Raw genomic sequence first — 14,790 nt, 5'->3', positions numbered from 1 at the left:
CTGTGCTAAGCATTGACAATGTGCAAATGAGTGAGATATAGCTCCCAGCGCAGAGGATTCTGTGGTTCACTAAAAAGAAAAGCATGTAAGCCTGGTTTCAGGACAACTTGCTAAGTATTAGGATGCAAGCATGACAGAGTCTTGACTAGGAATTCATGGTCCATCCATCCAGGCTAAGAGTAGCGTCCAGAGACGCGATGCCTGAACTGACTTGGAAGAAGGAGTTCATGCTTCCTGCTGGGCGCAGTGGCTCACCCCTGTAATCTCAGCACTTTGGGAAGCCAAGGCGGGCAGATTGCCTGAGCTCAGGAGTTCGCGACCAACCTGGGCAACACAGTGAAACCCTGTTTCTACTGAAAATATAAAAATTAGCTGGGTGTGGCGGCGTGTGCCTGTAGTCCCAGCTACTGGGGAGGCTGAGGCAGGAGAATTGCTTGAACCCAGGAGGTGAAGGTTGCAATGAGCTGAGATCGGGCCACTGCACTCCAGTCTGGGTGACAGAGCGAGACACTGTCTCAAAAAACAAAAAAGGAAGAGTTCATGCTTCCCTGTTGAAGGAAGAACAGGGATCTCCAGGTAAAGGAAACTATTTGAGCAAAGGCATAGCGGCGAATAAAATCCCATCTCCATTTTATTAAAAATAGACACTGCATGTTTAAATTTAAATACGCTTTCCACTTCAGAGAAAACTGTACTGTTCTTCAATAGTTATGGAGTTTGTAATTAATTTTCTAACTTTTATTAATATTCTAGCAGTTTCTTTAACCTAGTTGGACACTGATTAAAGCTGAGGATGTAATTGTCTTTTGCAGTAGAGGTCTTTAAGAAATAAAATTTAAATTCTACCTTGTTGATAAGAAAAGAGCTATCTGTACAGTCCCATTTTTAATGAAAGGCTTTGGTACAAAGAGAAAAAGTTAATGGTTTTGTGATCTGATTAATTAAGTTTGGGAAATTAGCTTAAGGGTTTTTCTGGTGAAAATACCATCAAATTCTCCCTTACATATAATGTGTCTCATCAGCAACCTTCTTTTGTTCCTTAGGATATCTTTAATTTAAAATAAAATAATTTAGAAACAAATATCACAAAGTCCTTTAAAAAAAGGAAACATATATTCTGCTGGTGCAAATATGGTATCACAGAGAAAGGACTGGGCTGGAAGCACAAAGCTGTGCTTGTTAGCGCTACTACTTTTGTGGCATAATCTTGTATTATACAGTTCCACTTCATATGCCTGGCACTAATGACCTTTACTTGTGTTAAATAAAATAAAATGAGATAAAATAAGAGACGAGGCTTGAGAAGTCCCTGAGCAAACAAAGCTAGTTATGCTATGCCAGTGAAACTTAGGTTATTTCTAGTAAATGTCCCTGATAATTATAAGCAAAACTGACATAGCTTTCCAAAAATGCTGTAAAATGATCTTTTTTTTTTTTTTTTTTTTTTTTTTTTTAAAGACAGGGTCTCAGTCTGTTGCCCAAGCTGGAGTGCAGTGGTGTGATCTCAGCTCACTGCAACCTCTGCCTGCCGGGTTCAAGCGATTCTCCTGCCTTAGCCTCCCGAATAGCTGGGATTACAGGCACCTGGTTGACTTTTGTATTTTCAGTAAAGATGGGATTTTGCTATGTTGCCCAGGCTAGTCTTGAACTCCTGGCCTCAAATGATCCGCCCGCCTCTGCCTCCCGAAGTGCTGGGATTACAGGCATGAGCCACTGCGCCCGGCCAGATGATCACTTTTAACCAATCTTCTGCCATCTGGAAACCCTGACTGTAATAATCATTGTAAAGGTTAACCTCCTCATTTCACTATATATATGTGTGTGTGTGTGTGTATATATATATAGTGAATATATATAAATAACATATATAATATTTATATAATTATATATAAATATATCTATATATAATAAATTATATACATATAAATATATATATAAAATCCAACCATTAGAACACTATCCTACCTGCCAACTGGTTTATCAGCCCATCCCATCCTACACAATCTTTTATTCATTCCTCCCTTCACTTATTTAACAAATATTTATTGTATAACCTATTACATGTAAAAGGGTAGCCTGAATTATGAATTGTGGCATTAACTGAATTGAAAAAAATCTAATTCCAATTAGTGAATCAAATTATTTTACATATATTCCTTGAAATATTACATAGCCATGAAAATAATGCTATGATTTTTAAAAATTTCATAGATTAAATTGGAAAAGGATGGACTTCTGGGTGGCTGATGACCACGCTGGCTATATAGTAATCAGTTTCCCAAAAGGTCATCCCCAAACTCTAAGGAGTAGCTTCACATCTATAAAAATTCCACACAAACCAGGCGTGGTGGCTCACGCCTATAATCCCAGCACTTTGGGAGGCTGAGGCGGGCGGATCATGAGGTCAGGAGATCGAGACCATCCTGGTTAACACAGTGAAACCCCATCTCTACTAAAAATACAAAAAATTAGCCGGGCGTGGTGGTGGCACCTGTAGTCCCAGCTACTCAGGAGGCTGAGGCAGGAGAATGGCGGGAACCCGGGAGGTGGAGCTTGCAGTGAGCCAAGATCTCACCACTGCACTCCAGCCTGGGCGACAGAGCGAGACTCCGTCTCAAAAAAAAAAATAAATAAATAAAATAAAATAAAATAAATAAATAAATAAATAAATAAAAACAAACACACACACACACACACACAAACCAAACCCTTGCATTACTTAAAGGCAGAACTGTGAGTTGAGGGAGAAAAATTAACAAGTGCCAGGACTACAACTTCTCACACGCCTGCTCCATCACAGGCGTTATGGTAAGCAAAAGCCATGGGAAGGACGGATGAGGAGACTTAGAGAGAAGCCACTTAAGGAATGGACAAAAGTAATGCAGGAAATGAATACTAATGAGCTGGGATAAAAATCCTGATATCAGACAAGGTGGAATTCAAGTCAAAAGCGTTAAATATGACAAAAAAAATTTAATGCTAAAATTATAACCCACAAAACAAAGTATTTACAAATATCTATCTCCCAAATATCACAGAAACAACATGCATGAAACAAAAATAAAAGATGTGAGGACCCAATACAGGAGCACCCAGATTCATAAAGCAAGTCCTTAGAGACTTACAAAGAGACTTAGACACCCACACAATAATAATGGGAGACTTTAACACCCCACTGTCAATATTAGACAGATCAATGAGACAGAAAGTTAACAAAGATATCCAGGACTTGAACTCAGCTCTGCAGCAAGCTGACCTAATAGACAACTACAGAACTCTCCACCCCAAATCAACAGAATATACATTCTTCTCAGCACCACATCGCACTTATTCCAAAATTGACTACATAGTTGGAAGTAAAGCACTCCCCAGCAAATGTAAAAGAATGGAAATCACAACAAACTGTCTCTCAGACCACAGTGCAATCAAATTAGAACTTAGGACTAAGAAACTCACTCAAAACTGCACAACTACATGGAAACTGAACAACCTGCTCCTGAATGACTACTGGGTAAATAATGAAATGAAGGTAGAAATAAATAAGTTATTTGAAACCAATGAGAACAAAGATACAATGTACCAGAATCTCTGGGACACATTTAAAGCAGTGTGTAGTGGGAAATTTATAGCACTAAATGCCCACAAGAGAAAGCAGGAAAGATCTAAAACTGACACCCTAACATCACAATTAAAAGAACTAGAGAAGCAAGAGCAAACAAAGTCAAAAGGTAGCAGAAGACAAGAAATAACTAAATCAGAGCAGAACTGAAGGAGATAGAGACACAAAAAATCCGTCAAAAATTCAATGAATCTAGGAGCTGCTTTTTTGAAAAGATCAACAAAATTGATAGTCCACTAGCAACACTAATAAAGAAGAAGAGAGAAGAATCAAATAGACACAATAAAAACTGATAAAGGGGGTATCACCACCGATCCCACAGAAATACAAACTATCATCAGAGAATACTATAAACAACCTCTACGCAAATAAACTAGAAAATCTAGAAGAAATGGATATTTCCTGGCCACATATACCCTCTCAGGACTAAAATAGGAAGAAGTTGAATCCCTGAATAGACCAATAACAGGCTCTGAAATTAAACAATAATTAATAGCCTACCAACCAAAAAAAGTCCAGGACCAGATGGATTCATAGTCAAATTCTACCAGAGGTACAAAGAGGAGCTGGTACCATTCCCTCTGAAACTATCTCAATCAACAGAAAAAGAGGGAATCCTCTCTAACTCATTTTATGAGGCCAACATCATCCTGATACCAAAGCCTGGCAGAGACACAACAAAAAAAGAGAATTTTAGACCAATATCCCTGATGAACATCAATGCGAAAATCCTCAATAAAATACTGGCAAACCGAATCCAGCAGCACATCAAAAAGCTTATCCACCATGATCTAGTTGGCTTCATCCCTGGGATGCAAGGCTGGTTCAACATATGCAAATCAATAAATGTAATCCATTACATAAACAGAACCAAAGACAAAAACCACATGATTATCTCAACAGATGCAGAAAAGGCCTCTGAGAAAATTCAACAGCCATTCATGCTAAAAACTCTCTATAAACTAGGCATTGATGGGGCGCATCTCAAAATAATAAGAGCTATTTATGACAAACCCACAGCCAATATCATACTGAATGGGCAAAAACTGGAAGCATTCCTTTTGAAAACTGGCACAAGACAGGGATGCCCTGTCTCACCACTCCTATTCAACATAGTGTTGGAAGTTCTGGCCAGGGCAATCAGGCAAGAGAAGGAAATAAAGGGTATTCAATTAGGAAAAGAGGAAGTCAAATTGCCCCTGTTTGCAGATGACATGATTGTATATATTTAGAAAACCCCATCGTCTCAGCCCAAAATCTCCTTAAGCTGATAAGCAACTTCAGCAAAGTCTCAGGATACAAACTCAATGTGCAAAAATCACAAGCATTCCTATATACCAATAACAGAGAGTCAAATAATGAGTGAACTCCCATTCACAATTGCTACAAACAGAATAAAATACCTAGGAATACAACTTACAAGGGAGGTGAAGGACCTCTTCAAGGAGAACTACAAACCACTGCTCAATGAAATAAAAGAGGACAGAAACAAATAGAAGAACATTCCATGCTCATGGATAGGAAGAATCAATATTGTGAAAATGGCTGTACTGCCCAAGGTAATTTATACATTCAGTGCCATCCCCATCAAACCACCAATGACTTTCTTCACAGAATTGGAAAAAACTACTTTAAAATTCATACAGAACCAAAAAAGAGCCTGCATTGCTAAGACAATCCTAAGCCAAAAGAACAAAGTTGGAGGCATCATACTACCTGACTTCAAACTATACTACAAGGCTACAGTAACCAAAACAGCATGGTACTGGTACCAAAACAGATACATAGACCAATGGAACAGAACAGAGGCCTCAGAAATAATGCCACACATCTACAGCCATCTGATCTTTGACAAAGCTGACAAAAACAAGCAATGGGGAGAGGATTCCCTATTTAAAAAATGGTGCTAGGAAAACTGGCTAGCCATATGTAGAAAGCTGAAACTGGATCTCTTCCTTCCACCTTATACAAAAATTAATTCAAGAAGGATTAAAGACTTAAATGTTAGACCTAAACCATAAAAACCCTAGAAGAAAACCTAGGCAATACCATTCAGGACATAGGCATGGGCAAGGACTTCATGACTAAAACACCAAAAGCAATGGCAACCAAAGCCAAAATTGACAAATGGGATCTAATTAAACTAAAGAGCTTCTGCACAGCAAAAGAAATTACCATCAGAGTGAACAGGCAACCTACAGAATGGGAGAAAATTTTTGCAATCTACCCATCTCACAAAGGGCTAATATCCAGAATCTACAAAGAACTTAAACAAATTTTTAAGAAAAAAATCAAACAACCCCATCAAAACGTGGGCAAAGGATGTGAACAGACACTTCTCAGAAGAAGACATTTATGCAGTCAACAGACACATGAAAAAATGCTCATCACTGGTCATCAGAGAAATGCAAATCAAAACACAAAGAGATACTATCTCACACCAGTTAGAATGGTGATCATTAAAAAGTCAGGAAACAACAGGTGCTAGAGAGTATTTGGAGAAATACGAACACTTTTACACTGTTGGTAGGAGTGTAAACTAGTTCAACCATTGTGGAAGACAGTGTGGCAATTCCTCAAGGATCTAGAACTAGAAATTTCATTTGACCCAGCAATCCCATTACTGGGTATATACCCAAAGGATTATAAATCATGCTGCTATAAAGACACATGCACACGTATGTTTATTGCAGCACTATTCACAATAGCAAAGACTTGGAACCAACCCAAATGTCCATCAATGATATGACTGGATTAAGAAAATGTGGCACATATACACCATGGAATACTGTGCAGCCATAAAAAAGGATGAGTTCATGTCCTTTGTAGGGACATGGATGAAGCTAGAAACCATCATTCTGAGCAAACTATCGCAAGGACAGAAAACCAAACACAGCATATTCTCACTCCTAGGTGGGAATTGAACAATGAGAACACTTGGACACAGGAAGGGGAACATCACACACCAGGGCCTGTTGTGGGGTGGGGGGATGGGCAAGGGATAGCATTAGGAGATATACCTAATGTAAATGACTAATCGGTGCAGCACACCAACATGGCACATGTATACATATGTAACAAACCTGCATGTTTTGCACATGTACCCTAGAACTTAAAGCATAATAATAATAAAAAAAGTTTTCATGTTAGTTTTCACTTTTTTCTTGTAGTTCCTTGAGTAACTTAATAATAAACACTTTGAATTATTTATCTGGTATTTCAAAGATTTCATTGGTTTGGATCCACTGCTGGAGACTCAATGTGAGCTTTTGAAAGTTTTATAAAACCCTGTTTTTTCATACGGCCAGAATTATTTCTCTGGTTCCTTCTTATTTGGGTAGATCCGCCCGTCTTGGCCTCCCAAAGTGCTGGGATTACAGGCTTGAGCCGCCACACCCGGCCATACCTTTCTCATTCTTATTCTCTTTTTTTCAGACAAAGGTTCTCCTCCACCACAGAATCGAATTCCTAGTGATCCTCCCTGCCTCAGCCTCCCCAGTAGCTGTGACTACAGACATTCACCACCACACCTGGCTAATTTTTAAAATTATTTTTTTAGAGATGTTGCCCAGGCTGATCTCAATCACCTAGGCTCAAGCAATCCTTCCGTCTTGGCCTCCCAAAGTGCAGGGATTACAGGCATGAGCCACCAGGCCTGGCCTGCATTCCTTCTTACCACCTTCTTACCAGCTGGTTTGCTCTTCCGATATTGCTTTCATCTATATTTCTTCTTGCTGATCTTCTCTGTTTATAGGATTCCATGTGACCTCGCTCCCATGTGACCTTATTCTCCCGTCTTAGTTGACTGGATGGGTGTACGTAGCTGACTGACCTGATGGAATGTGGTGGGACAGATGAACTGGGCTAATTAGAGTACTTTGTGGACTTAGAATTTGCGTAATCAAAGACTAAACTGTGTGATGTTGATAACTACAGCCGAGCGGATAAGAATCAGGGAGGCCCTGTAGGTTCTGTACAGTGAGAAGTGATACAGCCAAGTCAAAATGGTGGCAAAGATAAACTGGAAAGGAGGAGAATGGAACACATGGGGAGAAGCAGAGAGAAGAGAAGAAAGAACAGGGAGGGAACTGAATCTATTCTTGGCTCTCAGCCACAGGTCTCTGTGCTCTTTGAGGCCAGCTACTTGGGTTCCTTTCCTTTGGTTGCTGCAAGAGTCTTTGGTAACCTACAATAAACATTTGTTTCTTGTACTAGCTTTAATTGTCCTCTGTTTCTTGGAACAAAAATAACTCTAATCAAAGCACTTCAGGCTGTCCCCTCACCCCCCACCCCACTCTGTGGTGCTATTCTGTGGTCAACACAGCACGATATTTAGAAAATTCATACTTTGTTCATAAGTAGTTTTGATTTCTTTAGAAGAAAAAACAATGCATCCATTTAGCACTATTCATGGACCACATGCATGCAAAATACCATGATGAAGCTGGACTCACCGACTTTCAACCTGCCTGTGACCTCCCCTTCTGAGTTGCGCGCATTTACAGTCACATTCTGGGTTGATTGTAGAAGCAGAGATGAGTCCTAGAAAGGGATTTATAAAATTTGCAAAATACGTACTGTTTAAAATGATTACATCTTTATAATTCTATGTCAATTTAGGATTTATATAAAATTATTTACCCATTGTCACAGATCCTGGAAATTCTATAAATTTGTGGCTAAGACAATTAAAAAGTCCTGAATCATATATATATATATATTTTAACATTTTGAGTACTTATTGAAAGATAAAAGAGTAACAATCATAAAATGAGCCCCAAATGCAAGATAGGGACAGAAAAAATATGAATTATTTAGAAAAATATGCAATTTAACAGAGCTATATGGTCACAACTATGTCAAGGAAAGACACCAACAACGGTGGAGTTCTAGCTAATAGAAATGACATATACTTTTTCCTGCTACACTCGATTTCCATAGTTTTGTAATACATTTGTATTTTTATAGTGTATAAAGTAAACTTTATCAAAATAAAAAAATCGATGTATACAGCAGAGTTACAATTACAGACACATTTGTGGTATTGACCGCTTTGTTCTTGCTCGCCAAGTTAAAAATAAACTAAGCATTTAGCTTAAGACGTTAGAAAATACACAATAAAACAGACATCAGAGAATAGAAAGAAAAATAAATTTCAAAGCACAGTTTTATGTATCAGTAAACAATAGTTTTGAAAAAGCACATGCAGTCTGAGTTGGTTATTTAAAACAAACAGAATTAAACTTAAACAAAAAATAGAGAAAACAATGTATTTAAATCAAAAATTCAGAGGAAGTAAAATGTATAGCTATGCTAACTATGAAGGGAATAGTATTAATTAGCAAAACTGACTTAAGTACAATGCTGGAATTGGCCAATAACTACGGAAATATTAGAGAAAACTGCCAAAGAGCTACTCCAAATGTTAGCGATTGTCTCTTGGTGAGTAGCATTATGGGCTATTTCACTCCCTCTTTGTTTGTGTGTGTGTGTGTGTGTGTGTGTGTGTGTGTTTTAAATTTTTACTTCTTTCTTTTTTCCCCACTACAAGCTACTTTAATTCCTTGAACAACTTTTCCACGCAGGTAAAGTATTACCATATTTTCCTACTAAGATAAATTTTCAATAGATTTTTTTCTACAATAAAATTTACTAAAAACATTTGGTTCACTAATTTTTGTCTATATGAATGCTGTCCATAGTGGCTTTTGAAAATCTGAGTTTTCTTTGATGACCACATTTCTACCAAGATCAATTTTCCTGAGTCAAATTTTGTATATCCAGTATAGCATAGTATAGTACAGTATAGTATAACCTTTTCCTTTTAATATATTTGTTTCTAGGCAAGCTTTTGCATTCCTTGTGGAAGAGGCACATGCACCAGCACTGCACATTTCCTGGCTATGTGTCTTGGACGTGGCCTCACAACTGTCGAGTGATTACGAGGGGCAGGCCGGTGGCTGGCAGATACTCTGGCCCTAACATGGTTTAGTGCTGAACCGAAGCTGCAGCTGCCCCCTCCAGCTTCCTGTTACGTGAGACTAAAAGCGCCTATTAGTTTACTCCATGGCTAGCTGGGCATTCTGTGTTCACAGGGTAAAGATCTTTTAACTGATGCAGTGACAGAGCAGAAGTGGCTCTGTGTCTATATTACCAACAAAACTGTATTCATAGCTGCTACAATAATGCAATCCCTAATATTGAATTGTACTTGCTCTTTAACCTACATTTTTAAGAAGTACCTTAAAACAATCAACATGTACATTTTTAATAAAACTGATGTTCATTGTGAAGTCCAGAGACTTTATTTCCATGTTCTAGGTAAGAAAACTGAAGTCTATAGATTGTGAATACAATTTTCAGGTTTTTGTTTTTTGATTTTTTAAAACAATTTTTATTGTATTAAAAATATATATGCTATGCATATAAGTTATACATAGCATAAAATTTACCATTTTAACCATTTTTAAGTGTATCATAGATTGACATTAGGTATATTCACAGTATTGTACAACTACCACTACTATCATTTCTAAAATTTTACATAAGGGATTTTCAGTTTTTATCATTAGCTAATGACACCTTTTAGAAAAATTTTACGCCATTTAGAGAGTGACAGCAAGGTAAAAGGAGAACATTTTATTTTTCTATTCATATCAGTTGAACTCTGAATGTACCTGTTTGAATATAGATATTGTGTCAACACTACACCTTAGGGAATAGTGAAAGAGTCACAGAACATAGAACTTTTTATTACCTTTCTCAACAGTGCGTGACACATAGAAGGAGCTACGAAAGAGGTGTATAAAAAGACCGTTAACAATATAAGGGGTAACTGGTATGACCCAAAGATAAATCAAAACTGCTATAGGAGTTATCAATACCCTATGAGGTTGATGAGGTTGAAAGTTTTAAGATACTTTTTAAAAATGTAGATTAGAGGGCAAGTATAATTCACCACATCATTTACATACATAATTAACTACTTCAAACTTGAACCTAATATGGGAATGGCAGAAACTAATTTAATCATTAAAGCAGCAACCTATGTTAAGAATTCTATCAAAGAGTACATGGGAAAATTACGTTTATTGGCATAAAGTTATTCGTAATATTTCCTTCCCATTCTTTGAATGTCTGTGGGATTCATAGTGGTGCCCCTTCTAGCACAGCTGATATTGATCATTTGTGCCCTCTCTTTTTAAAATATTCAGTCTGGTTCAAGGTTTATCAATTTTTATTGATCTTCTAAAGGAATCCATTTTGGGTTTCATTAATTTCCTCTATTGTTTTATGTTTTCTGTTTTGTTGATTTCTTCTCTCGTCTTTCTTTTCTTCTCTGACTTTTGGTTTATCATGAAGGGATGCTGAATTTTATCAAATGCTTTTTCTGCATCTATCGAGATGACCAAATGGTTTTTGTCCTTCATTCTATTGATGTGATGTATGGTATTTATTGTTTTGCATATGTTGAATCATCCTGGCATTCTTGGGATAAATGTGTTGTATTTATTTGGTTTGCTAATATTTTGTTGAGGATTTTTACATTTATGTTCATCAGAAATATTGGTCTGTAGTTATTTTTTTTGTTGTGTTCTTGTTTGGTTTTGGTATCATGGCTATGCCGGCCTCATGTAACGAGTTACAAAGAATTTCCTCTGCTTCAAGTTTTTGAAAAAGTTTGAGAAGGACTGGTATTAATTCTTCTTTAAAGGTTTGGTAGAATTCAGCAGTGAAGCCCTCTGGTCCTGGACTTTCCTTTGTTGGGAGACTTTTTATTACTAATTCAATATTGTTACTCAATATTGGTCTGTTTAGATTTCCTGTTTCTTCTTGTTTCAATATAGGAAGGTTGTATGTATCCAGATATTTATCCATTTTCCCTAGGCTTTCAAATTTATTGACATATACTTGTTCATGGTAGCCTCTAATGACGTTTTGTATTTCTGTGGTATCCATTGTGATGTCTCCTTTTTCATTTATGATTTTATTTGTTTGGATCTTCTGTCTTTGATTTTTGGTGTAATGTATTCTTTTTCTAGTTTCTTAAGGATGAAACTGAGGTCACTGATTTTCTTCTTTTTTTTTTTTTTTCTTTTTTTTTCTGAGACGGAGTCTCGCTCTGTCGCCCAGACTTGAGTGCAGTGGTGTGATCTTGGCTCACTGCAAGCTCTGACTCCTGGGTTCATGCTGTTCTCCTGCCTCAGCCTCCAGAGTAGCTGGGACTACAGGCACCCACCACCATGCCTGGTTAATTTTTTGTATTTTTAGTAGAGACGGGGTTTCACCGTGTTAGCCAGGATTGTCTCTATCTCCTGACCTCGTGATCTGCCCACCTCGGCCTCCGAAAGTGCTGGGATTACAGGCATGAGCCACTGCACCCGGCCAATTTTCTTCTTTCTTAATATACGCATTTAATGCCATAAATTTCCCTATAAGCACTGCTTCAGCTATATCCCCCCAAATTTGATGTTATTGTTTTCTTAACTGTCATTCAGTTCAAAATACTATTTCCCTTTGGATTTCTTCTTTGACCCATGGTTTATTTGCAAATTTTTATATAATTTCCACTTATTCAAAAAGTTTTCAGACATATTTGTGTTATGGTTATCTTATTAAATCCACTGTGGTGAGATAACATGTTGGAACACTTGAATGTTTTTAGATTTATTGAAAATGTTTTATGGTTCAAAATGTGGTCTATCTTGATAAATGTTTTCCCTGTGCACTTGAAAAGAACTCTTTGTCTGCTATTATTGAGCAGCATGCTCTGAAAATTTAATTATGTCAAGTTGGTTGATAGCATTGCTCAAGTCTATATGCTTACTGTTTCTATATCCATTTCTCCTATCAGTTATTGAGAGAGGGGTGCTGAAATCCCTGAGTCTAAATGTGAATATTTCTGTTTTTTTTCTTACATTCTATCAGTTTTTGTTTCATGTATATTGATGCTCTGATAGTGGATTCATGTGTTTAGCAACATATATATTGAAGAATTTACTTCTATGTCATCTTAAATGACCCTCTGTACCTCTAAAATATTTATCTCTTTGTTCTGAAATCTACTGTCTGTTTTAATATAGTCACTCCAATTTTCTTTTCATTAGTGTTAGTATAGTATAGCATAGTATAGTACAGTATAGTATAACCTTTTACTTTTAATATATTTGTGTTTTTATAATTAAGGTAGGTTTCTTGTAGACGGCATATAGTTGGATCTTGCTTCTGTGTTCAATTTCACAGTCTGTCTTTCAGTTGGGATGTTTTGACCATTTATATTTAATGTGATTATTTTAATGTGATTATTTATATGAGTTGGTTCAAATATACCAAATTGCTATTTGTTTTCATATTCAACTAATTTTCTTTTTGTTTCCTTTACCTCCTTTTGAATTAACTGAGTATTTATCATTTCATTTTTATCTCCTTAGTTAATGTATTAGCTACACTTTTTATGAGTTTACTTTAGATATACTAAGCATCTTTAACTTATTATGGTCTATCCTCAATAATTTTTTGCCACTTCATGTGTAATGTGAGAACATTATAGCAATACTTCTATCTTTTCCTGTTATGGTATTTGTTTCATTATTCTCATACACTTTATTTCTATCCTGTTACAACATCCCAAATACATTGTTATTCTTTTGGCTTTGAGCAAAGTGTCTTCTAACATTTTTTTAAATTATTTTTTGTATACCCACATATTTACGATTTCTGGTATTTAAAAATTTTTCTGGTGAACATCTAGATTTTTCTTCTACCATCATATTCTCTTTGCCAGAAAGGCTTCCTCTAATATTTCTTGTGGTGCAGATCTGCTGAAGTAACTTGTTTTCAGCTTTAGTTAAGTCCAAAACAGTCTTTATTTTGACTTTGTCTTTTTTTTTTTTTTTTTTTTTTTTTGAGACGGAGTCTCGCTGTGTCGCCCGGGCTGGAGTGCAGTGGCCGGATCTCAGCTCACTGCAAGCTCCGCCTCTGGGGTTTACGCCATTCTCCTGCCTCAGCCTCCCGAGTAGCTGGGACTACAGGCGCCTGCCATCTCGCCCGGCTAGTTTTTTTTTGTATTTTTTAGTAGAGACGGGGTTTCACCGTGTTAGCCAGGATGGTCTCGATCTCCTGACCTCGTGATCCACCCGTCTCGGCCTCCCAAAGTGCTGGGATTACAGGCTTGAGCCACCGCGCCCGGCCTTTGACTTTGTCTTTTAAAGATACTTTTGCTAGGTATAGAATTCTAGGTTGGCCTGTTTTTCTTTTAGTACTTTAAAGTCAGCACTTCAGTGTCTTCTGGCACGAAATGTTACTGACTAGAAGGCTGATGTCATATTTTTTTCACTCCTTTGTATGTTATATATCCTTTTTTTCTAGCTACTTCTAAGGTTTTCTCTTTAAGATTTTTCTCTCTTGTTTTTAAGCAATTTAATTACAATGTACCTTGTAGTCTTCCTTGTTTCTTTTGTTTGAGGTTCACTGAACATATTTTATCTGTGGACTTAAAAGTTTTTATCATGCTTGGAAAAAAAATTACAAATTATTCTTTTAAAATAATATTTGTCCTCTCTTCTTTCTTCTTCTTTGGAGATGCCAGTCACACACACATAAGGCCCCTTGGTATTGTCCCTGTAGTTACTGATACTCTGTTGCTTTCTTTTGCTAGTCATTTTTCTCTGGGCTCCATTTTGGAGAGTATCTAGAGCTATACCTTCAACTTTACTGATCTTTTCTTCTGTGATGTCCAGTCTGTTAGTAATCTGTTAGTCCCACCATTGGCTTTTTAAAAATTTCAGATGTTATACTTTTCATCTCTAAAAGATTTGTTTGTGTTTTTTCTGTCTTTCTATATTTTATGTCTCTCCTTAACATGATTATGCTTTCCTCGACTTTTGTACACAGATGAAATGTAGTTTTTTAGAACTTTGTTCTGGGATGGAACAAATCACTTGGAAAAAGCAGGATGCTGTCAAGGATTCCTGTAAGCTTTGTTAGAATGGACTAGAGCAGGATTTTTTCCTAGTGTTGATCTTGTACCACTTCTGAGCCACACCCTTCTGTATTCTACCTGATGCCCATAATTTATGAAGTTTTCCACTCTGACTGGTGAGAATATGAACTGTTCCCCACTCTGTGTGACCTCCAGACATGGTTCCTTCTGCTCCCTTTGAGTGGGTATT

At 37.0% G+C, this 14,790-nt stretch overlaps 1 protein-coding gene across 3 annotated transcripts in view; it reads right to left on the bottom strand.

The window, feature by feature from the left end:
* The window catches only part of SGCG (sarcoglycan gamma), a 97,247-nt gene that overhangs the window by 24,413 nt on the left and 58,044 nt on the right, over positions 1 to 14,790 (bottom strand). For all 3 annotated transcript variants that reach the window (XM_045377613.2, XM_045377611.2, XM_005585473.4), the window contains exon 4: positions 8,074 to 8,161. In XM_045377613.2, the coding sequence (XP_045233548.2) occupies positions 8,074 to 8,161 (88 nt within the window). The remainder of the gene's footprint in view (positions 1 to 8,073; positions 8,162 to 14,790) is intronic.

The sequence above is a fragment of the Macaca fascicularis genome, chromosome 17 (assembly GCF_037993035.2).
Source record: "Macaca fascicularis isolate 582-1 chromosome 17, T2T-MFA8v1.1".
Taxonomy (NCBI): Eukaryota; Metazoa; Chordata; class Mammalia; order Primates; family Cercopithecidae; genus Macaca; species Macaca fascicularis.
Note: the sequence above shows the minus strand (reverse complement) of the source record. Positions and strands in the feature narration are given on the sequence as shown.